This window comes from Muscardinus avellanarius, assembly GCF_963383645.1.
Source record: "Muscardinus avellanarius genome assembly, chromosome: X".
NCBI classification, from domain to species: Eukaryota; Metazoa; Chordata; class Mammalia; order Rodentia; family Gliridae; genus Muscardinus; species Muscardinus avellanarius.
Genome location: NC_137792.1, coordinates 93,203,802 through 93,230,033, shown reverse-complemented (window position 1 = coordinate 93,230,033; position 26,232 = coordinate 93,203,802). Strand labels below are relative to the sequence as shown.

General features: G+C 40.8%; 1 protein-coding gene across 1 annotated transcript in view; it reads right to left on the bottom strand.

Moving 5' to 3' along the window:
* The window catches only part of AMOT (angiomotin), a gene marked incomplete at both ends in the record, with an annotated part of 47,812 nt that extends 26,636 nt beyond the window's left edge, over nucleotides 1-21,176 (bottom strand). The window contains 5 exons of the mRNA XM_080718503.1: nucleotides 426-571; nucleotides 7,309-7,401; nucleotides 8,357-8,501; nucleotides 13,011-13,521; nucleotides 20,305-21,176. Coding sequence (XP_080574629.1) covers nucleotides 426-571; nucleotides 7,309-7,401; nucleotides 8,357-8,501; nucleotides 13,011-13,521; nucleotides 20,305-21,176 — 1,767 coding nt within the window. The remainder of the gene's footprint in view (nucleotides 1-425; nucleotides 572-7,308; nucleotides 7,402-8,356; nucleotides 8,502-13,010; nucleotides 13,522-20,304) is intronic.
* Nucleotides 21,177-26,232: the final 5,056 nt, after the last annotated feature.

Below are 26,232 nucleotides of genomic sequence, written 5' to 3'. Positions count from 1 at the left end.
TGTTTGTGTGTGTATGTGTGTGTGTGTGTGAGAGAGAGAGAGAGGGAGAGAGAGAGAGAGAGAGAGAGAGAGAGAGAGAGAGAGAGAGAGAGAGAGAGAGAGAGAGAGAGAGAAGAGCTTAAAGCCAGGCTTAGGTATATAATAAAACATGGAATGTGAAGGTAGTTAGCTTAATACATGACTGAGCAAATGAAAATTGTCACTTGATTTTAGTGATTCCCTACTTTGTAGCAAAAAAGAAACGTTCAAAGAAGAGCAGAGTAATCTAACTCCACTCACATCAGCATAGCTATAACTAGAAGCAGATAGCACGTTCCTGTTCAAAGACTATGCAAGCTGCCAGTTCTCCAAAACAGGGGAGCTCAGTGCCTTAATTTCCCAGCTCTGTCTCCCTCAGGCTCACATGCTACCCAAGGAAGCCATACCTCTTCTTCCAGCTTCACCACCTTTGCCTGGGCATTGCTCAGGGCTTGGTCTCGGATTTCAATGTGCCGTCTTTGGTCCTCATTGGTAGAACGTGCAGTGGCCAGCTCCGCTTCCAGTTTCTCCTTCTCACGCTGGCTTTCCTTATCTGTCAGGACATGAAATATCAATGTTGCCATCTTGGATCTGGATCAAAGACTTATGTGAGCAAAACTGACAAATCTGACTCATTACTTGACACCCTACTCTTCTAGCACAGAGCTAAAAGAACCAGGCTACCCAAGATCTAGAATTTAACATTGTCTAGATCACTGATTGCTGTATAAATTCAGAAAAGTTCTTTTAACCAAAACGTAATGGTTAACTTCAGAAACTTAATGATTGCTGTGAGAAAGTAGATGCAAATTGTCCTGAAAAGCATGAAGCATCACACAAAGAATACATACATACATACATCTGAATAGAACATAAGTTCGTCTTCTCAATTTTGTTTCTTCAAAATGTTTTTGTAAAATTAGTGCAACCACTTTGGAAATCAGTATGGAGGATCCTCAGCAGAAGGGGAATGAACCTACCATATGATTCAGCAATACCATTTCTGGGATTCTACCTAAAAGAATGGAAACCAAACTACCAAACTAATGCATTCATATCTATGTTCATAGCTGTGCAATTCACAATTATCAAACTATGGAACCAACCAAGATGTCCATCAACAAATGAGTGGATTACAAAATTATGAGATATGTACATAATGGAAATCTATAAAAATAACAAAATTACATCATTTACAGGGAAATGTATGGAACCGGAGAATACTATGCTAAGTCAGTCACAAAAAGTAAGAAATAGGATGCTCTCCTTAATATGTGGATGATAAAGGGTCATAGGAGGAACTCTTGACAAGAAGGAGAAAACATAGATGAACAAATAAGGCAACCTAACTGAGGGGGATGGGACAGAGAAAGAAGGAAATTTCCTAAAGTACAATATGTACATTCATAAACATCAATATCAATCACTAAGCCAAACAAAAGAAGGAAGGAGGAGGAGGGAATGGGGTGTGAATTGGGGAAGGGCTAAATGAGTGATGCATGCATGTATGACTCTACCATTTTGTAATCCATTAAGATGTATGACTACAATGCATCAGTAAAATATTTTAAAAATGTTTTTGCACTGGCAAAAGAGCAATTGAACCCAACAAAATTTTCCTCACAATACTATACTAAACAGACCTAAAACTGATATTTCATAAAATGGATAAAATCTTAAATCCTACCCTTTACATGCTAAGGTTGTATTCCTACTCAGATCAAGTCTATATGGTAACATGTCATCTCCAAGGAAAGCCATTCCAAAACCACCCCTAACATAACCCACTTTATCTCTGAATCTGTTGGGAACTTGATGTCTTTAAAAAGAAAAACTGGAAGCCATGCTATGCTCTTTTCTACTCCTTCTCCTACAGAATACACCCAGTGAGGAAAGACTGTTGGAAACAACAGGTCAGAAATAGAAGGACAATATCAGGATCAGGAATGCAGACAGCTATGTAAACTGAAAAAAATCCTCTACTTGAGACTCTTCTTTTATACCCAGTTAGCAGAGTTAAGTTTATTAGAATTTGAAATTTTAGATTTTTCTAAAGAAAGCCGGTATGCTTATAATACATATGTATGTATGTATATATACAAACATGTGTATATATGTATATCATGTATGTATATGTGTATATATGTGTGTTTATATAGATATAATCCATGACTTTAGAATGGAAGAGTTTAGTGAGCAGATAATGGTCTTGATGGCTTTAGATTTATAAAGAGCTCAGTTAAGCAACACCTATATCATGAGGAATCTATGGATGGACATAAGAAATGAGACAGTAGTCAAATCTATACTATTCAAGAGAATGAAATAAAATTGTCATAAGTTAGCATTTTAATAAATTAATTGATGTTTAAAAGTAGTCTCTAAGTATAATTTACCCTTTGGTCTATAAAGTATTCTTATCTCAATCTGCCCTCTTAGTGGCTGCACCCTGTTCAATACTGATAACTGGTCAGAACACTTGAATAGTTCACCTGAAGTGATTATCACTGAATCTCAGTGAGATAATACTCATTCTTCCTAATGATCATTTAATAATTACATTGCTTAGACCTAGTTTTAGGGATTTATCAATTGCATGGGACCCCCAAAATGATATTATTAGTTCAATTGTTAGATACATTCAGAAGCAGAATATAAAATGAAATAGAAGAACTACTGAGGAGTCTCATCAAGAAAGATAAGTAAAAGATATTAGAATTAAAGGAGAGAAAGAGTCACAGGAGAAAATTTAAATCATCCGAAGAGATTTCTCTGCAAACTCTAATAAAATTGAACACCTGGCTGTAATAATATTTTTCTTGAGACGTTATAATCTGTCAAAATTTTTACCAAGAAATGATATACCATAATAAAGTGGTGTATATATCAGCCATGAAAGAATAGTTTTAAAAAATCACCATTCTGAATCTGTTCTAAAAAGTTTAAAATGTATCATGATCCTAGTTTCTGCTTTGCCTTAACATTGTTGATCACCTCAGATAACCTGCCAACCTTATTTTAATTTCCTTTCTTTTGAAACAGAATAACTAGACCACCAGCCTTTGTTCTCATATATGAGGAGCTTAGAAGTCACCACTCCATCCTAACAACAATTAAAATTCTGAACAAATTGAAATAATAACTAGGATTATCAGAGAAGTGAGGTCATAGAGCACCCTCTGTCCTCAAAATTAGAGAGACAGACAGGAGGATATAGAGATTCAAAATTTACCTAATTAGAAACATATAAACAGAAAACTCCAGGAAAATCAGTGTCAGCTTAGGAAAAACCAAAACTATAACTTATAAATTGCATGAGGCTTGGTGAGGACAAGCATGAGGGACAATCCCAGGGGGACCCATTCATAATGGAATGTCCCTACTTTTGTCTTTCCTCCAGGATCTTGACCAGGTTCTCACAGTGAAGATCAGAGAAAAATACCCTTATGTTGTCAGAAAAGGGTAAAGGTAACTATTATAATATATGCCACAACAGTCCGTTCTTCTTAACAAAGCTTGCCCTCAAGAAAAACTATTTAACAAGAGCCTAACTGATTGGATTTTTTCCAGATCCTAACAAACTTGGGGGAAGTAAAACCCAACTCCAGCCTGCTCAAGCCTTCTATATGAAATAAGGAAATAGCCAACTCTAGCCTCTCTGGCCTTCCTGTAACACCTAAGTGGGGGGACAACTGAGAAGCACTTGTGAAGTTCACAGTTCAGAGGCACAGCCCCAATAAAAGGGTGAGACCTACGCATAGCATTAGAAAACACGTCCCTTCCCCCTACACCTTACCACCACATGAGAGAGAAGTACTGTCCTCAAACCAACTGTATGAGGCAAATATTACTCAAAAGTACCCGGGCCATTCCTCTTATCCCCTACATCATCTCTGCCATATACCAACAACAGAAAATAACAAGAAAACATACTAAAAGGCAACACAGTTTGGAAAGACAGAACAAGCATCAGAACCAGAGCCAGATAAGGCAAGGATGCTGAAATTATCAGATCATGTATTTAAAAAAACTATGATTCATATGCTAAGGGTTCGAATGGAAAAAGTAGACAGCATGCAAGAAGAGATGAGTAATCCAAGTGAAGAGATAAACATTCTAGGAAGGAATAATAAATATGATAGAGATTAAAACAGAGGTTACAATATCATTGAATTTAACCTCAATATTGGTTAAGGGTAAAATGAGACAATGGATTTATTTAAATGAAAATATCAGAAGGCACAACAAAACAACTTAGAAAAAAAGTACTTATTACATAAAGAGGATAGTGATCATCACCTTGATTAGTAATAAGGCAGAATCTGCAGCTTCAAAATATGCCTGTCATTAAGATGTGACAGATGTGTGTGTGTGTGTGTGTGTGTGTGTGTGTGTGTGTGTGTGTGCCTGAGGATGGAGCTCAGGGACATTTGACCTCTGAGCTACACTCCCTGTCCTATTTTTTTATTCTTTATTTTGAAAGAGGGTCTCACTAAGTTGCAGATGGCCTCACTAAGTAACTGAGGTTGTCTGCAAACCACAATCCTCCAGACTCAGCCTCCCGAATGCTGGAATTACAAGTGTGCATCACCACGCACAGCTGAGATGTGACAGATTTTTATACCAGTTTTTTGGAATTTTTTTTAATTGGTACTGGTGATTGAACCTAGTGAATCCTACCTCCAAGCTATACTTCCAGTGCTTTTTACTCTTTTATCTTGAAATACAGTTTTGCTAGGTATCTGAGAGGTTGGTCTTGAACTTGTGGTCCTCCTGTTTCACACTCACAAGTACTGGCATTACAGGAGTGCACCACCATGCCTGGCTTTTATGTCAGTTTTTAAAATGAGAAGGTTGAGACTCACCTAACTAGCAATTCTATGTTTATGAATCCAGGATTACATTATAGCTACAGAAATTTAGAACTATGACATTTATAGTTAGGTCACATGTCTATCTAGATCCCTTTCCTCTTAACTAGGACAGATCTCACTTCACTCATTTAGACACTAAAATGAGTAGTTTGGATTTGGCTTTATAATTTAAGTACCCTTATTTCTAAGACCTTGAACCTTAAGGCTGTGGGAGAAACTTTCACAAGGCTGCCTCACCTTCCCTTCCCACTGTGACCTTATGTACATCTATCTGAATAGATGTACCTTGGAAAGAAATGAACATTTGTTGCCTACTGCATACTGGTATTATTCTAGTTTAATCCTTGGAATGACTATACAAGGCAGGTATTATTCTCTTTACTATTTTGGATATGAGGAAACAGAGACTTGGATAACATGACTAATTTGCACACAGTCCCACAATTGGTAAATAAGGAGCAAAGCCCATACATAAGCCCAACTTATTTTAAAATCTTTCTACTATACACGGCTGCTTTCTGGGTCTAGTTGGTTTGGTCTCTCTGGGATTGCAGGAACACACTCCCCAGGGAGGCTTTTCAAAGGTCTTTCTTTTCTCCTGCCACAGTCTTGACCATGACAGGCCCTGTCAATGTCCAAAGGCAAAAGAGAACCAAGAGTCATGCTCTCTTCCTGTCTTGCTCTAGAGCTATCTGGTAGTCTTTTGCCCTGATGTTAATGTAGTTTAATCTAGTAAATTAACACATTTAATAAACCCATAGCAGAGCTCCAGGGACATCTGAAATACTGTCTCTGCATAGACAGGAGTGCAAACTAGCACATTTAGGGCAAAAATCCATATGTTTTGTTTTGTTCTGGGAGGCTGCCACCCTCTTTCTGCAACTGAACTGGCTTCCAGGGTAACCGTGACACCACAAAAGCAAGTTCACAACAATTTACACTGGGCAGTGATGACACCAGAAAAACGACATTCCTTGCTCTAAGACTACTAACAAAGGAACAGGAGGCTTGGGGAAAAGAGGAAGAAATAAATAAACTCTGTTCTGAAGCCAGAGCACAACACAGCAATGCAGGCAGGGAGGGGAATACTCTAAGTGAAGATCAAACGATCTTATAAAAGCTGAGTGGAAGCTGCACAGAAGGACTTGAAAGGGTCATTGGGAGGCCCAGCAAAAGTGGAAGAATGACAAGTCATCCCCACTAGGCACAACTACAGCGAGAGCCACTCTGAGGGAGGCTGAGGGTAGGAGGAACCAACTTTAGGCATCTGTAGAAATAAGGGTAGTTCATATGTTTTGCCCCAACTTACTCTCTCTGTGGACTCAATCCACTATGAAGTTTTTATTGCTGCTTTCATTATGGCAATTGGAAATAATTAGGCATTGTCTAGCTGGGTAGAGTTCATTAGGGACTGATAAAGAGGAGGATTAATTCATTATCATGGTCTTAGCAGTGTTTCCAGACAAAAGAAATACTCAGATCTTATGAAGAAGACACAGCTCTGCTCTGCTTCATACCCTCCGTTGGATTTAAAATGGCCCCCAGACCTCATGTGATAGCTAAGACAGCCATGTTGGAGGTAGAATTTGGTTGCTGGGGAAAGATCATTGGGAATATGGCCAGAGACAGAGATTTTACTGGCTAGGGCTGCAGCAGCTTCTTTTTCCTCTGTTCACTGCCACCATAAGCTGATACAAGTGCTCTCTCTCTCTTTCCTCCCCACTATGGTGCTTTGAGCACCTGTCACCCTGGGAGCTGGTCTAACATGGATTTAAATCTCCAGAACTGTGAGAAAATCAACTTCTTCTTTCTCTAAGTTTTGCATGTGAGGTATCTGGGTAACAGTGACAAGAATATTGACTACCCCCCCCAGTTCTGTAACCAGAGTCACTAGTTCAAGCCACAGGAGATGCTCCCTCTAGTTACCCTTGCATTCTTTCAATATGATACATTGATATGATACAATACTAGTGCTTAACTAAAGGAGCCCTAGATGTAAGTTAAGGACTCTAAGCACTAATAATCCATTCTGCAAGTTAACCTTATCTCTACCAGAGCCAATATAGCATATGTATCCTTCTAAGAAAATCTCTTCAACATTATAGAATCCCACATTCACTAATGCCCTTCCCTTTTTTTTTAGCTAACCATGACAATAACAGAGATTTCAAGGGGTTTCTCTGCTTTAATACAGCGAGAGTCATTTGGTGTGACTAGACGCTGTGGCCAACAGACTTCATGACATAAAGGAAAAGGACAGAATCCTCCAATTTCATGTTTGACCAGCAAAAAGAATTTCTAGATGATATTCACTCTGTTCTCACTATTCTCAAAAGTTAAACAGAACTAGGTAATCTTTTCATTCATCTTGCTTCCATACACATACTCGTGCCTGCTCCTGAAGTTTCAGACTTACTTTTTGCAAAGAGCTGAGAAATGGTTTTCCTCGTGTCTTCTGAGCCTTCATACTCCTTCTCTGCAAGCTGCTTGTTGGCAGTCTCTAGACGCTCTGTAGAATTTAAAGACAATCAACAAGGCCCAAAATGCAAATTTCCCAAGCATATGCTGTTTGCCCTCTAACTACTAGCCTTTGGCAGAACAAACCTGTATCTTCTTGTCACACAAGAATGAGTGACACAGCCTTAGGTCAGCAAACAGGAATCTCAAAAGAATATGATACTATAACAGGGAAAGGAGGTAAGGACATAACACTTTCACTCCTCACTGCTAAAATCTATGAGTAAAATCTTAAATTGCAATCAATTACTCTACCCATGAATATATAAATATAACCTTTACTACCTAGGAAAATGGAGCACACAGTTCTAGTGAAGCCTTTAAAATTATGTAGGGACAAAGCTAGAAAGGGACTACAGAAACATATTGAAACCTCTTGCTTTTATAGATAAGGTAATCAAAACCAAAGATGGAGAATAACATCCCCAAAGGTAACAATTTTGATGGTGTTGGTGATGGTTTAAAGTAGAAACATTTCCTAACATCTTCAATATCATCAGGTGAAAGTGAAAATAGAAGGAATGAGTAAGCTTTATAAATAAGAGGGCTATCACTAGTTCAACCTTGTACAGCCAAAAGACATGCCTATGTAAGACCCAAAAGAGAAGATAGGCTGCACCACTCATGGAGGTGGGCCAAGTTGGTCTAGGAGTACTAGGAAGGGTTGCTGCCTGATTAATTGATAGGAAGGCTTGCCAGGTACATTACCCCACTTAGAATAAGCAAGCTTGAGATCAAATACTATCATATCACAATCACACACACATACACACACACACATACACACAAAAAAAAACCCTAGCCCAGTATAGGCCCTGAAAATTACTGGCCATACCAATGGGTTGGGCAACCCTAAAGAACTTTATGAAATCCTCCTCAGCCTTTCCTATTACCACCTTGAGACTGCCTCAGAAATATAAAAGCAATCCCCCCCTCCAGTTCCTCACCTCTTAGATCCCTGTTGAAGTCATGCATCCTTCGAATCTCACCCTCCAGCTTATTTCTCATGGCTTTCTCCAGTGCCTCCCTTTTGGAGGATGACTTTACTAGGTTCTCATAGGCTTCAGAGACCCGCTGGATTTCTGTCTCCACCTGAACATGAAAAGGAAAGATGGTGGTGGTGGTAAGTTGATGGGGAAGATGGTCTGAAAATATATATGCAAAATCTCAGTGACAGATTCTTCCAGGACTTGAGAGTGGCTAAGAGACAAGCCTAGTACAGGTAGAAGAGAAAAAGTCCAAGGAAGATTTCCTGAGGTCAGCTGCAAACTCGGTAAGTAAATCGCTATTTCATGTGACTTCCTCAGCTTAAAAACAGTAAATGTATATATAATTTTGGCTTCAGAAAAGGTGGTAAGATAGATATGCTTCATAAAGGAGGTTATAAATGATTTTAATTTCTAAGTAAAATTTTCTTAATTTTGAAATAATTAATAGTACTATATATAGTATATGGATACCTTTATTTTAGACCATTCAAAAGGCTTTCACATGTTTACTTCAATTTATCCTGATTTCTGCCTCAGTAAAGATATCTCACCCCATCTTAGGAGATAAAATAGTTAAATTATCTCTCCCAAGAGCAAGGTAGTGGCAGAAACAACAGCCTGAAGTTTCAGCCTCATGAAGTATAGTTTGATGCAATTTTAATAAACATTTAACTAAGGGCCAAATAGCTACAAAAACTTGTTAAAGCACTGCACTGCAGTGTGTGAATATGACTGAAAACACTGTGGACTGCTAGAAGCTTTCCATCTAACTTAATGAAAGACCACAGGGTAAGATACAGCTTAAGAATAGGTGGTGCATGCCTATAATCCCAGCTACTCAGGAGGCTGAGGCAGGAGGATCACAACTTTGAGGAAGTCTGGGCAATTTACCAAGACCCTGTCTTAAATTAAAATAAAATGGCTGGGTATGCAGTTCAAGGGTAGAGAATTTTTCTAGCATGTGGAAGTCCCAGAGTTCAGACCACAGTACTGAAAAAAAAGGAAGAGGATGAAAAGGAATGTAAGGGAAGGAAGGACGGACTATAAAGCAAGAGAAGAAAGAAATTGTTTCTGGCTGGGGGAAAGGAGAGAACAATTACAGGGAGGTGTCACTTTATAGTCAGATCCTGAAAGCTGGATCATATTTCAATAGGCAGGAGGTTAGGGGAAGGATATTGTGTTCTGAGTGAGCAAATGCATTTCCAGAATGACCAGGAGTCTCATTTGGGTGGACACTGTGAGGTACATGGAAAGAAGATGGCAAGATATGGCTTTGAAGATAGATTAGAGTCAGATCATAAAAGCCTTTTAACATCAGGCACTTAAACTTTATCCCACAGTCAGTGGGAAACCAGTACAAATTTTTGAACAGAAATTTATGATTAGAGTTGTGTTTCATGACACCCCTGCAAATCTCATAAAATGTAAAAAAGAAAAAAAAATCTTAAAGATAAAATGTCTTGTCCTGAATCAGCCAGAATCAGAAAGAAAACAAGAAATGAGACTCCAGTGTATTTTGTAGCCAGTATAGTTCCATTGTACACACAATAACCTCAGAGATTATTTGCATGTAATTTGTATAAGACGAATAAACCCCATGGCCTGTTAAGCAATTTTCAAATTAGGTCTCGCTCCTGCAATCATTCTACATTCCTTCTTGGTTATCCATTACCCTCCTTAACAAAACTCAGGGTACCTTGTGGGGAAAAATATCAGGCCCCCAGTAAGAGAATGGGGTGAAAGGTAGAGTTACTAAACCCTCAAATTTAACCTGCTCCCATCTCCAAAATTCTGCCTGAGACAGGACTGCCTAGAAACAAATGAGGCTTATACCACTGAAAAGAGCAGACTTGAAAGTGTTTTTCTCCTTGCAGATGGCACCAAGATAGCAGCACAGAAGATGAAAGCTGGTGAATGGCATTTAGAGACAAGATCTGTAAGGCCTGTGTCTGATGAAGCTTTTGCATGAAATTCAAGTGCTGGCTAGAGAAAATAAACATTTCCATTTGAAAGAGCGGGACTGGTGTTGGTCCCCTCTGGGCAGCCATGAGAGAGTGAGCGAGGCTCCCCAGTGCCCCACAGAATGTGACACCTGGAAGGCAATCCCTTCACTCAAGGAGTTCAGAGTGTCCTGGCAAGTTCTAGTACTAATCCTTCCTCTGGCCCCTCTGGAGGTACTTGAGTTTTTGCAAGGTCCAGGCAAGTTGCACATCTGTCAACAGAGCCTGCCAGGGCAAATTCACAGAAGGAAATCTTAACCAGCCGGGCCTTCATGATGGTGGGGATGAGAGAAAATGAAGGTGGTGGTCCGTTTTTATATTTAATCTACTTACCACCCTCATGAGCCTCAGGTTTTCTTATTTTTCTCAGAGGTACCAACTGGCATCCACCTAATTCTCCCCACTTTTTTTGGTACTGGGGCCGGAACCCAGGGACATTCTATCTCCAAGTTGCATCTTCATCCCTATTTTTTATTCCTTATTTTGAAACAGTTTCATTGAGATGCAAAGGGCCTCACTAAGTAGCTGAGGCTGAAAACCTGTATCATCCAGTCTCAGCCTCCTCAAATGCTGGGATTACAAGTGTGCACCGCCATGCTCATATTTTCATTTTGAAACAGGGTCTCACTAAGTTGTGGAGGGCCTAAGTAGCTGAGGCTGACCATGTACCTGGATCCTCCTGTTTCAGCCTCCAAAATGCTGGGATTATATGCATGTGCCACCATGCCTGGTCATTCTCCACTTTTCCTGTACTCTTTTCCTCTCTTTTCCCTGTCTTCCACCTCAGTCCTGGCTTGACTCCCACTTCTAACACTCAGGCCAAGCCACTTGTTGGAGCCATCTTTTCATATCCGAGGAAACAAATCATATACAACAGAATTCCTCTCCTGCTCTTCCTCCTTTTTACCAGCCCTCCCCTCTAAAATCATCATAGATTCTTTGGCAAAGAGTGCCTATAGAAGATCTGGGTTCATCCTTCAGTGATAGCATCAAAGATGGGCTTGGGACCACTCTGAATGGAAATCATGGAAAGAGTTGCCAATGTTTAACCTATTTAGCCACGTCAGGTTTCAAGTATGTAGATGGAATCAATGTATTTCACCAATGTGATGCAGGAAGGGTATAGTTAAAAGGTAAGGGGGGATATAAAAACCAGAGTGAAGCCAGAGACAAGAAGCTCTCTCTCAACCCCAGTGGCCCCCAACCAGATTTGGGGAGATTGGGGAAAGAGAAGCTTTTTTTACTACATAAAAAGTCTTAGCCGAAGATAAGCCCTCAGCTGCATTAGGGCCCAGATCAATGTGTACAAATTCTGACCCTCATCCACAATCCTGAAATTTCCACTCCTGGTGTCTCCTAAGGACAGAGTTAATGAACAATACAAGGCAATCCCCCTCCCTCCCTCACCTTCAGCCCCACCTCTTTCAACAGTACAGATTGTGGGGAGATCAAGCCATATGAGCTCCCCAATGACAAAAGCCACAAAGAGTCTGCCAAAGGCATAAAACTCTATTCACCAACAGCCACTGAAGCCAAGAGCTAATGTTCCTACCTTGGGGCCCTCAAGAGCTAAAGTCCCAGCTGCAAGGAGACAGGAGGGGCCCAGTGAAGAATGTAAACTGGGGATACACACTATTCTTTCTATTTCCTCAGCCTAATGCTGTCACCTGTCACCCAGCTGTAATGTTAGGTCCCTCATGCCCCCCACACACACGAGAGAAAGAGAGCAGATGTTGAATCTGTGCTGTAGGGAGGGACCAAAGCAAAAACTGGGGGAGGGGCCAGCGTTGAAAGAGCTTCTAGGAGAACTCCCACTAGAAGAGCCTTTTCCAGAATAAGACAGAGAAGGCTTTAACTTAAGCTGGTGATTTTTTTTCAAGGAACGATGAGTTATGGTTTGCTTTTTTTTTTATTCTTCTTTTTTTGGTGGTACTGGGGTTCCTGGAAGCCCTTCTGCCTCGGCTACACTCCCAGACCTACTTTTTTACATTATTATTTGGAAACAGGGTCTCCTAAACCAGTGCGCATGGCTGGCTTCGAACCTGCGCGATCCTCCTGTTTCTGCCTCCCAAGTGCGGGGATTACAAGTGTGCGCCACCACGCCCGGCTATGGTTTGATTTTTAAGGTTCAAATCCATATATTGGAAAAATATAAGTATGACAAAATGCCTTCAATGCTGACAGGTTCTCCATGAACAAAGGCATCACCAGTATTCTCAACATTATGAACAGGTAACCCTGATCCTTTTGGAATTCTAGAACAATCCATTTCATTTTCTTTAGGGCCATGGTGTCTTGGAAAATTATATAATTTTTTCTCCTAGTCTGGAGGTAAAATGTTACTTCCAAATAGACAGGTAGAAGGCTTTTTCTAAAGTCTAACCTTCAGCTATAAGAATCCTGAAGATCTATTTGTAAGTAATACAGGCACATGCAAGTAGAAACTTTTATATGGACATTAATTAAGTCCCACTAATAAGAATTAAAGGTGAAGACCAGAGATGTAGCTCAGTGATAGAGTGCTTGCCTAAGCATGTACAATCTCTAGCACTGCAAAATAATTCTAAAAAAGATGTAAAAGAGACCTTAACATCCCCCAAAAGAAGTCTCACCTTCTGTAGTCTGGCCACCTTCTCATAGCATCCTTCCAACTCCTGCCTCAAGTTCCGGTTTTCATCTGAGAGGATCTCAACCATTTGCTGGGCTCTGGACACAATGGCAAAAGGATCAGCTGGCATGGGTTGATAAGAAGCAGACTGCTGAGCCCGAGGCATGGCTGAATAGGCTTCTCCTGGCTGCTGCTGCTGCTGCTGCTGCTGTTGGTGGTGGTGGTGGTGGTGGTGATGTTGCTGTTGTGGCTGCTGCTGCTGACTCAGGCCAGGTTGGGAGAGGCGATAATGATCCCCCTGGTGAGCCTGACTAGGAAGGAAGTGCTGCTGTGGTCTTGGCAGGTGAGCTGAGTGGTCTCCTTGGTTTGGAACCAAGGGGTGTTGGGCAGGAGACAATCTAGTAGATGGTGGAGACTGCAGCAAGGGCAAGGAACCCCCAGATGTCAGAGAAGAAGTAGGGCTGTGAGGCTGAGAGTTTCTGGATGACAGCGGTAGTGAGATGTCCTGCGTTGGCCTGGAAAATATGAAGGACAGGCTCTGGTTAAATTCTCTCCTGAGGTACTGGAAATGAAGGGCATAAGAAAGCAACAGGAGGCTTCGGGGACCCTCAAGACATCTGGAAATGTGGAACAGGCAGGGTTACACTACAGGGTCCTTGCAAAGACCTCTACAGTTTCCTGGCCTGACCTTTTATGATTGCCCCACAGATACAGGTGTGATCTCATGAGGGAACCTACTTGAAATGACTTCTAAGGTCACTTTGTGAAAATCTATGTAACATGTATCTCTACATCCATTCCACTTTAAACCATTTTTATACTAGGTAATCTTCATGTTATTATTTTAAACTGAACCTAATGTTAGAAATATCATTATGTGTGTGGTCTAGCACACATAAAGATTCAGATTTAGAAAACACATGTCACTTGCCCGAAAGGAAACAGCAAACAGCCATAGCAACTGCATCTGCCCGCCTTCATCTTCCATCCTTCATCTTCCCACCGGAAACTCACTTTAAGAACTCATATACTCATCCCAAAACTACTCAAAGGTATGGAGATACCAAATAGCTATCATTCATTCCAGTTATTGATAACTTAATGATGATGATAACAATATCAAGACTTAGAGGGATTATAGGTGACAGAACCATACTGTTTTTATACTGCTGCAAGCTTAAGCAATTTTTATTATGACAAAGCCAGAAAGAAGGGACAGAATTATTAAGCACTTCATCAGAGGGACATAGTGGAATCCCTTGAAAATAAGACACTACCATAATGTTTTTAATGCGTTGAATAACACAATATAAGGACTGTCAAAGTCTAAATTATTTTCCCCAACTTCATCATTGTACAGGGGAAACAAAGGCATAGAGAAGGGAAGTGACCAGCCAAGTGTTAGCACTTTAATATTTGGTGCTGCTGAGATGTTGGTCCTGTCAGAGTAGAAACTTGTTTTTCCAATTTCCGTTTTCTGTCTCCCTCCATCCACTGCCATAATGCATTGACTTTTGTGCACTGATGTTCAGATCCCCAGCCTATGGCTTATATAAAGTTCCAGAAATAATTTGGTACATTGTTTAATGTGGAACTCCCATCTTTTATATCTAATTACTAGGTATAAATACTAATACATAAGTACAAATAATTAGTACCTAATGACTATTAGCCATTAGGGGAAACACGAAGAGTGTGTTGATGGATCATTTTCCACCATCCCTACTACCAGGAAAAATATCTGAGAACAAAAAGCTCGTTCAACCTCCTCCAGCCGATGCTCAACTAACCTCCTATGCTCCCATATCCTGTGGACACGTGTTCTACAGTTGATATTTCTCAATCCAAGGAGAACAGATAGCTAGGAGCTTAGTATTAGATCTCAAAAGGAAGAGTTTGGAAACTTTTGTCTATTGCTTATCAGCTGTGTAACTTGTTTGAATTATTTAATCTGCGTGAGCCTATTTCTTTCCTGAGGTTGCAAACGAATTGCAAAAAAAAAAAAATAGCTCAAAAAAATGACAGTCTTTTATTTCATTCCCTGTGAGATAGGTTGACTTTTACCATTTAACTTATGGGATATTCATTTAAAGCTTTGCACTGATATGCATAAAATTCATGGTGCAACAGAAGCAAATCATCAGGTGCAATTAACTTTTGTTTAATTTTTACTCCTTCTCTCTCTCTTTTTTTGCAGTACCTAGTATTGACTCCAGAACCTTGTACATGTGAAGCAAGTTCTCTACTACTGAACTACATCCTCAGCCCAACAAGTAACTTTTACCTGGCTTTCCATATGCTAAAACACATGCCTTCCACCCATATTACAGTCACTATTGTTAATTTATCTCTCTCAAGAGCTTTTCAAATAAAGACTTTTTCAGCTACCAAATCATTCCAAACACATTCTCATGGATATCCAATAACCTATATGTTTACAAAAGCCCTCAAATCTGCTCAAACCCTAGGTTCTCTCCCTCAACCTTATGTATGCCTCTGGAACACCCGTACTCTTCCAATTTCATACGTACATAATTACTGAGTATTGCAAATGGAGCACAAAACACTTGGGTACAGAAGAATACAGATGGTACTCATGATCACAACTGTAAAGTTGCTGCCATATATTATCCTTCTTTCTAAGTGCTTAAAACACTCATTCCATCAAAATCTTGGGTGCTGTTTATAAACATACTTGGTGAAGTGCTCCCATTTTCCACTCCATGCATTTTTAGTTTCCTCATAGTTAAAGCAGACTATGTGCTCTCTTCTCTTTTTAAGTAAGAGTTATTACAATTTATATGTAGACCTAGGACTAAAATAAAATGTCCTGGGATTTTTTGAGGATTTACCATTTCTTTGGCAGAAAAGAGGGGCTTAAATTTTATATTCTCTAACCAGTTTTCAAAATTAAAGAAAAAAATCACTTCATTAACTTTCGTCCTCATTCCCAGGATTTGGAAGCCTGGGAGGTGTTCTCTTCCAAAGACTGAACTCTGAGTTCTGAACTGGGCTTCCTCCCCACATCTCCCCTGGGCCCCATCAAGCAAAGCAAGCCTTTCTTTCAAATAGAATCAGCCACTGGCCTCCCTCCTGCCCGGAGGCTAAAAGGTTCTTCCAGGCTCTAGACAGTACAGCAGCTGTCCAGGGGCCTGGGGAAGGAAGAGACCACAAGGTTTCCAGAAAGAGGTCTCCCGGGTCAGATAAGCTCAGGATGAAGATAAGGAGAGACAAGGTAAATGCCAGGGTTCCCCAGGCTGGGAAAGGAAGCAAGAAAGCAGATCTCAGGCTACCGTAATGTTGAAAAAACTAAAGCAGTCCTTTGCCGTCAGGTTTGCAAACAAGCAAAGGCTTGGGCAGTCTCAAAAGGAGAGCCAGATCTCTAGCAAAGGGACTCCATCTGGGCTCCAGCATCCACCCACCACCAAACAGCAGGATGATGAAGCTCCCCCTGAGAAGAGCAACAGACAGAGGTGGGGGAGAACTTAGGAATATGTCAAGGAAAGCAAAAATATACTCAAGATTAAATAATAATAACAGCAAGAGTAATGATAGTAATAAGAAAAGTGGCAGCCAGAATATGAGCGGCATACTCGCCAAGTCCTTCTACCCCACAGCAGCTGGAATCACTCCCCACAGATACACTAACCAGGAACAACAAGCCACCCTACAGACAATAGAATCACATGATCCATGGAAAACCTGGCCTGCCTCCCTGCCTTTTAAAAGACTCAGATTCAATTTTAGCTTCTTCCTACTACTTCCTAGGACTACTCTAGCCACTGGTTCTCTATAAAAAATGGGACATCACCATTCCTATAGAACGGAAGCCACTGGACAAAATCAGAGTCTTCCACAAAGCCATGGGAGTAGGGGATCCTCCCGGGGACAGCTCATGAGTACATAAAAGGAAAGCAACAGCCACTCCACCTAGCTGACATAGCACTGTCCACCTTGACATCTCCATGACTGAGGTCTCTGCCGTCCCCAGCAACACACATATGCATGCATACACACCCATCCACGCATACACACACACTATCAGCAGAGCAGTTGCCACCAATAGCCCAGAGCCCAACATAACCTCATCACCTAAGCTGTGCCTCTCACAGGCTCTGTGATTGTGATTCTACAAGTCCTGGAGTGAGCTGCAAATTCTGGATGGTTCCTCTTGCATAACCAGATCTGCTCTGAACTATAGTGTTAGGTCACCCTGAGATTCCACTCAACAAAGACTTCAAGAAATCTCAGATCTGGGCACAATTTCAACATTTGAAAAGAGGTGGCTACTTTATAAACAGAAATTACTTAATTTTGAAAAATAGTTGATAAGCATATAAGCGAAGGATACAGAAAAGACTCAGCACTTAGACAAAAAGTTTCAGAAATATAAAAATTCTTCAGATGGCTTGGCCTTGTTTCCCATCTGGAGTTCTGGGCATTCAAAATATTTATTTTTAAGTAGGGAGGAGGGCATAGGGAAGATGAAGTAATCAAAGGATTGTTTGTAACATTTTGTTCATTTTAACTGAAAATCTCTAGCATTTCACTGCACCTAGAAAGACAAACAACGGTTGCTAAAACATCAGCAATTTGGTTTTTTTAAAGCTAGCTTTGCATCCTGATCTGTGATTTGTGGATTAAGGCCTCAGAATTTAGTCTTCTAATTGTTTGGTCCTAACAGCAATTACTTGGACAGGTACTCAAAAACGAAACGGCTGGTTAATCAAGGAAATAAAGGAGGAAAAATGCATCACTACCTAAAAGTAGTGAGCTTCTGGAAAGTCACTCAACTAACTTCTTTTGCCAGGAATCTGCCAATAAGCACCACTTCCTCATACAGGGTCTGCAAACAGCTTACAGGTGGAATTTGCCCAATGTACACCCAAACTTCACGGGTTATTCTCTGACTTGGGCCATTTTAGGTTTGATTATTCATCACACATATTAATCACTCTGTTCCTATCCCTTAGAGAAACAACTGTTAGAGCAAATCTCTGTGTTAAATACTGTTCAAGATGGGTTGAGGATTGGGGACATAGCTTAGGGGTAGAGAAGCATACTTGAGGCCCTGGGTTTCATTCCTAGGACATGCACACACACACCTAAGAAAGATAAAAGAACTAAAGGAAAAAAGGGTAGGTCAGTATAGGCTCTGTTGCTTGGGGGAAAGAAAGAGTGAGATCCACAGATAATTTAGGAGAATGTTGAAACTATACATATTTTCTCCTAAGATGTATGCAGATAAATTTCTCTGATGGTTTGATCAGTATGGAAAGGGAAAATTAAACCCTCTTTGTCTTATTATTTATTTAGGTAGATCAAAGGGCTCTATCTAGCTTCAAACACTGTGAGAGTGATTTCAGATCACAAACAATGCTGGTGAATGAGTTCTGAAAATAGCCTTCCTGGGAAGGCGGGCCGTGAGGCTTTGGCTTCTGCTCCACACCCCAGCCAACACACTCCCCTCCCACAAGGCAGCAGACATCCACAGGCATGAGAGAGTCCCACAGACTCTTCCATACTGATGAGAAAAACAAAACAAAAACCCCTGGCTTCATTGACATTTTGCTGGCTTGAATGAGTTTCTACTAATCTCTGCAGTCCCACCCAGCAGCTCTTCCCTGGGTCTTCTATCGCATGAAGCAGATAGGAATCAGATGATTGACCTGGTCTAAAGTGGAATGGCCCTGTCCTTATCTAATTTCCTGTTCTAAGACACTTGTCAAAAAACTTGGGCTTCTACCCTTTGAAAGCTGCTGAGGAGGTTGAAAAGGGTTAGGAAATTAACCTGGTATAAGAGCAAAAATATCCCAAACCTGCAAAGTTAGGGGTAATGTCCAAGTTGATTACCTTTGGTTAAAATACAGGACCCGGGGGAGAAAAATATGAGATGCCAGGAAATGCCATGTGCCTTCTTTACCTCCACCCTACTCCATCACGAATGCCTTCTCTCCTGAGTCACCCAATGAATTTTTTTTTTGGTGGTACTAGGGTTCCTGGAAACCCTTCTACCTCCGGGCTACACTCCCAGACCTATTTTTATATTTCTTTTATTTGGAAACAGGGGTTCTTAAGCCAGCGAGGCTGGCTTAGAACCTGCATGATCCTCCTGTCTCCACCTCCCAAGCGTGGGGATTACTAGCGTGCACCACCATGCCCGACCACCCAATGAATTTTAAGCCAAGGGGTTCTTTCCCAAATGAATGAGGAAGAAACATGAGACAAAGAGGTAGACATCAAAGAAATCACAGACCTGGTCTGTATGCCACATATGGAAGAAGGCCAGCCAAGGTCCAGGGACTTCAAACCTAAGGGCCACCAGTCCATCATTACACATGGGCACAGGACAGAGATGCCACTCAAATGCCATCATTGATGACCATGGTTTAATCCTCACCTCTTCCATGTGCTGAAATACTACTGATTAAATACTTGGTCCAAAGAATAGTAATAGGAATAATGAGCAGAATCCTGGAGTCATATATTTTGGTAAATAAAGCAACAGGGCAATGGGCTCCTGAATAATTCAGAGGTATATTTAGGAAGAACTGAATATGCAAATCAGAAGTCATGGAAACATTTTTCTTTGAGAATTTTAGCATGGAGACAACACGTCTACGTGATTCCCTCTATGTGAATTTAACTTAGATGTTTAAAAAGATGGATGCCGACTAATAAACTCTCAATAGAAGATAAAGCAGTCCAAACCATAACCTGCAAGGAAATACAAGGCAAATCACACTTGGAACCTGATAGTGTACACAGTTCCCCTCTTCATAATATCTAGCTGTATGTTTAATAGCCAAAAAGATCACAATTCTACGGAAAAACTCAACTAATAGGAAACATTTGTTTGCAAAAATAAGTGATGAGAGCTTTATTAAAAGAATGCATGAAAGTGACAGGATGTTGGAGACTAAAGTCCAAAATAACTTACTTCTGCTTTTCAAAGAACTCAATTACTCACACATATAGAAATATTGACCCTTCCTTCAATATTCTAGGAGGCAGGACAGCAAATAGCTACTAACATCAAGAACTGTGTTCTTCTCCATCCACTAAGCAGTCATAGCCATGCCTGATCTACAAGGCAAGATAACATTAATAGAGTGCTAATTATGACTGAAGAGGCTAGAAATTCTGGTTGACAGGCAATTTACTCAGCCACAGGTGAGCCATGCATTGAAGAGTCGATTATACCAAATGCCTGCCCATTCCTTCCCTTAAGATTCCTAACACACAGCAGAGGGCTGGTTGTGGATGAGGTAAGGAAACGACAGAAAGGGAACTCTTACCTGGCTGCTCCATACTCAGGGGGATGCTGATATCTCATTAGTTGCCCCTCTGTTCTGCCTGGCTGGTTCAGGCGATGCTCACTATAGAAGTGCCCTGGCTCTTGGGGCTTGCACACTACGGACTGGGGTGACATGCCCTTGAAAGGATACTCTGGTGGGGGGCCTCGGTGTTCCATGCCCTTCAGGCTATGTTGGTTGGGAGGTGGCCCTTGGGCCTTGTAGAATTCACTGGAACTTGTGGGATTCTTGTAGAGGTCATTGGGTTGTGGTGGGGAAAGGGGAGCACTGGTGACAGGTGGATGAGCCTTAACTCCACTGGTGGCCAGTGACATCTGCATCAGTCGTTCACTCAAGGAGCGGACATGGCCTTGCTTGAGATCTCTGAGTCCTTCATCCTGATGCATCTTCCCAGGATTAAGCCGCTGGACAGAAGGGCGGCCCTCGGTCCTCATCTTCTGGTTGGTGACTCCGGTAACATAGAAGGCAGCTCCAACACTGGCATGCTGTTGGCCCCGAAAGTACTGGGACTGGACCTTGGCTTCTTCATACGTGGGAAGTTCTTCATTATTCTGCATTCGAGGGGAAAGCTGTTTTTCCATAATGATGTTTTCTGATTGGATTTCCTGGCCCTGGGGTTCCTGTCGAGCAGCGTGTGCCACAAGCTGTTGGTGGTGGTCTTGGGGACTCAGCACATCATTTTGAGGGCCCGGATTCCCACTGGCAGTGGGGAAAGGAGGGCCATTCCCTGTGGCTTGCTGATGTATGGCAAGCAGGTTACGATTTTCACTAGGATTGCCATAGCGGAGTTGCTCTTGTAGCAGGCGCTGCAACACCGTGGTTCCTCCGCTTGGCTGTTCTTCAGAATTTCTCATCTCTATCGCTGGTGGTGCCTTGTGAAGAGAGAGAGATATTGGGCACCTGGGCTGCCCTTGACCTGGGAAGGGGAAACAGGAAGCTTAACACCCAGTTGATGGATAAATCAGTCCCCTAAAGGGAAAGCAAATGGGTACTTTGGGGTGAGGATTCCACTGCAGAAAGAACAGTAGGAAATTGAATCTAGAAAAAACAAATTAATTGCTGGGAGTCCTGGCTCTAGTACTGATATGATGAGGAATGTGGAAGCAAAAGAGCTCTGTTTCCTCTTTCACTTTTAGCACAAGTTAAATATTCAGTCTTGACTTAATTCCTGAGAGGACTGGAAAAACCTGGAGAGTCAAACAGGATGACCTGAGTAGGCAATTTTCCAAAGTCCTTACAGGGTTCATTTCTCTGTACACTATTTAAATAAAAAAATCCAACTCATGGCTATGGAGTTGGGGACAGGAGAATAGGGAGAGTTACCCCAAAGACAGGATTTGTAAAGCAGTTCAGCATGTTATGGGAATTATAAAAAGCTAAATAAGAACTAAATTAAAGATGAAGAGAGCTTGGCTTGCATCAGATAGAAATGATCCTTGCCTTGTAGCAAATCTTTTTCTTGTATCTCATGAGACTCTGCAATACATCTTTTTTTAAGTCCTTTTTCAGATTGTCCATTTCAGATGCTCCACAGCTTAATTAAAGAATGACAATTATTACTGAAAAAGTCAGGGATAGTCACTGAGATTTGTGTTGTTGATTGGTCAGGTTGGAGAAATTTAAAAGGGAAGTGTCTCTTTTATTCAATTGAGCTGCTGACCACATTTAAAAATTGAAAAATAAAAAGGTTATGCTTCTGGAAAAGGTATGAGTAATATTTCCCCCACTGCCACCACCAGTTCTCCAAGTAATTTGGGTTTAGTAAAATAGGTAACATTGGTTATACAACTTAAGATTCGACTTCTAATCATCATTTCTTGAATATTTTTTCACATCTGAAAAATGAGCCATAGATGATACACCTCTCTCTCTCTCTCTCTCTCTCTCTCTCTCTCTCTCTCTCTCTCTCTCTCTCTCTCTCTCCACACTGTGCAGTAAATACAAATTCATTAGAGGCTAAAATTTCTGGAGAAAATCAGCTTTCATGCTAAGTATTGAAAGTAAATCCTGATATTAAATAATGAAACTTTTGCCCTAAGGATCCGAAGTAACTGGTGAGGATGAACATGTCACAGGAAAAGTCACAATAAAAGTTAACCTAACCAGTGTCAGGTTTCTAGGTGAAAATTCTAGATTCCTGGCTCTCAGGCCCTTATTTCAATCATATTAAGCAGCCTCCAGTATCTCTCTAAACATAAACCCCTTCATTTTGCTTTTGCCCTTACTGTTCCCTTCCTCAAATGCTCTGCTCACATCTCTTCTTTTTTAAATATACTTTTATTTGTGCATTGTAGTCTCACATCATATGATATTTCAAAGTGATAGGGACATCACTATGACATGGACAGTCTTTCTTGGTACAGGGAATGACTCAATATGTGTGGCAGATGGAGATGGTTATGTTCTATTCTTTCTTTTTTCTTGATGATTATCACGACCTGGTTTCCAATTGTTCTATTGAGCAGTTTGATCCCACAGTTAATCCTCCAAATGCCCTTTTGAAACCCCATTCATCATATTCTTTTATAAAATGCATGCCAACCAATGACAAGCTGAGCAACTTGCCCTCTGTCTTCTTCCCCTTCCTCTCAGTGACCTTCTGGGACTCTTGCATTTAAATTGTCATATTAAAGATTTATGATAAGCTGGCAAACATAATGTATCAGTCTCCACTTGGTGCCTAAAACTGGAGAGATGACTACTGAACCACATTTCTTCTCACAAAAGAAAAAAAGAAGAAACAGAAATGTCTGTAGCTAAAGTAAACATCACTTCCAGCTCCCTTCTCCAAGGTAGGGAAATGAAGACATTGAGTTATCCCCAACCCTGAAGAATATGCCACCCCCTCCCATGGGACACCCACCCTACCCTGCACCCACATAAGCCCAGAAGTGCATGGGTGCACACACACATAAACACACACACCAATGGTCCATACCTATTTCTGCTTTCTTTTAGGCTTAAAGCCTTGATCAGGATAGGGAATTCTTGCTTATGAGCAGCTCCAGAAATCGCAACGGCAGATTCCCTCCTCCCCTAAACTCAGGTTCAGGGTAAGCGCCGCCAAGAGTCCAACCACAGGTCACTCTGAAATGTTCAGGAGGGGTAGGGAGGGAGAAAAAAAATGTCGTTTCTATGTTGCCACCATTAGCCAGCAGTTCACCAAACCACTCCTTCCATGGGAATGACTTGTCCTCTCATGGTGCTTGGCTTTTAAACGAGTGGCACAGTCCACCTCCACTAGGGCAGAAACCAACACCTCATTGGCCAGCAGCTGCATTTAGGAGGTCATGCCAGTCTCCTGGTGATGGAAATGTTCAGGTCTCACACTGGAAAGGATTGCTCCATTTTAGCCTCATGGCCCTGAAAGTCGCCCCAGTTGGAATGCTGGGTGGTGACAAAAGCCATAACCACTTTAGGGTACACCTTTAAATTGCTCTCAGTAGCAAGGCAGATTCGAGAGGCTTACTACTCCACATCCTAGAAAGGAAGGCAGTCACCATAAGGTAGATTTTTGGGCAAAAACAATACTCTTTAAGGTTTCGGTTTGAGTGCCTCAGCCTCAAAGAAAACTACTTTTCAGACAAGTCATTTAGTATTTATTTCACACTGACTATTCTAGACATTTGCCAGCCTCATGCTAGGAAACAATGCAGGATACAAAGACACACAGAATATAATCCATGCCCTCATGGAGCTTACAATTTTATTTTATTTTTTGCAGTGCTGAGGATGAAACGCAGGACCTTGTACATGCTAGGCAAACATTCTATTGAGTTATACATTCAAACCCTCATTGGGCTTACAACCTGATCACCTGATCCATGGCCCATCCATTCTTGTAGTACAGGAGTAGGAAAGTCTCAGTGAATTGAACCTATTAGGCTCGCATTATAGAGATGAGATGCAAATGATCCATAAATGTGGATTTGAGATAGTTCTCAGTTACAATTTCTGCTTTGACTCTCTGAAAAGCTCTGGTGCCAGTGACTAGGTACAATCAACAAAGTTAGCAGGCATATGAACCACTTAACCACATGAGAGGTTCCGTTTGAAGAGGAATGCAATGTAAAGGAAGCAGGAAAGCTCCTCTGTATTTGGGAAATGTGTGCAAATTTTTCAACTTAAAAAATCCACCAAACCACACAGTGATTAATTTAGCATTTTCCTTACAGAGATGCCAAAAATAAAGTGAGCAAGTACAGATAGAACAAATGCGGAAATTTGTCTTTCCATCTTGTTTTGACTCAATGTATAATCATGATCAAAAGAAAAATCATCTCCAATCTGCAAAGTAATTATTTCATGGTATCTCTCCTAATTTTAAAGCAGTACAACTTTTCATTGGAATCAAAGCTCTTAACACAGCTATGATAAATAACCACTCTGCTTCTATTGTCTAATTCTGAACAAAACATTTGTCATTTTTTCTCAAATGGAACACCAGAAAGCAGCCCAAGGCTTTTAAACTTGAGTTCCTGGAGAGAAACTACCATATAATTCTTTTCCAGAACTACTTATATTCTTGATGCCCACTGTAACTGACTTTCTTCTGACACCCAGTTCTTCACTGAGAAAAATTTGTCTAAAGTCTCATTCTCTGCCCTTCATTTTGCCCTCTCTCCTCTACATCCTTTTAAAAACCCAAATCACTTTCCATCAACCAGATACAGATTTTCCACCCACCCCACCCTAGGCCTTTTTGGCTTCTGTTTAACAGAGAAAAAGCAATCAGCAAGGGGAATAAACTTTGCAGACTCCTCATCAATTTGCTGAATTTTTTTCTTGAAGAACTTATGTTCATCTACAAGTCAAGAGTCACATAAGAAGGAAAACACTACTCCATTTATTTAGTAGAAAGAAGAAAGTAAAAGATCCCTTATCTCTTGCATGAGAACTGAAGTGGAATGAACTCTGCAACTTTTAATCTGTCTACAGCTTTAATCATGCCACTGCCAGGAGTCTGACAACATCTTCAATCAATAATTTAGCCTAATTTCTCCTGGATTCACAGGCTGTCCCTGAGGATATTTGTTAGGGAGAGGAAGGATATCAGTAGTAATATCTCCAAAAGTGTAATTTGAATCTATATATTCAGCTCTCTGTAATTACAGGATAGCAAGGCCAAGCTCAATTCTCACTCCATTTGCAGTCATTGGCCTATCCTGTTATACCTGGAGGCTGAACCAAGACACATTAGTGAGATCTCATATTTTCCCAAGCCAAGTTCAGAAAACAAACATTACAAGGTGGCCAGGACAAACCAAACTTCTACCCTTTAAATTATTTTGCAATATGCCTCTAAGATCTTCTTTCTGTCTTTTCTTCTGTATCTTCCTCCCATTCAGCCCACACCACTCACACTATCAACTGGGATAGAGAACCTAAATCCAGAAAACCTGTTTCTCAATTAAATCTTCATCAAATTGTTTCGTACATTTTTACTCCCAGCAAAATGAGAAGGAACAAGTAAAAAGTTCTTCCAAAAATCATGCTCATGTATTTTTACATAAAGCACTCCCCACACACACACCCACATACACATCCTATACCACCTCTCACAGAAAGCAAGAGACCTCAGTGAATTCTCATATCCTCTTGGTTTGGTCAGTATTGCAGCCTACAGTATCTTATTGAACAGCGTTCTCAACAATCTTGCAACCCAGGATATAAATTCACTTCTTTTTTTCAGAGGAAAGAAATAATAATCTTTTGTAGGCTATCCCTAAACTTTCTTTTATCATTTTCTTTCTTCTTTTTTTTATTTTGGTAATGGGTACTCAAACCAGGAGCATTCTACCTCCAAGCTAAATCTCCACCTTTTTAATTATTTTGTTTTGAAACAGGGTCTCACTAGGTTGGTGAGAGTCTCATAAGTTGCTAAGGCTGGTCTTGAACTTGAAATCCTCC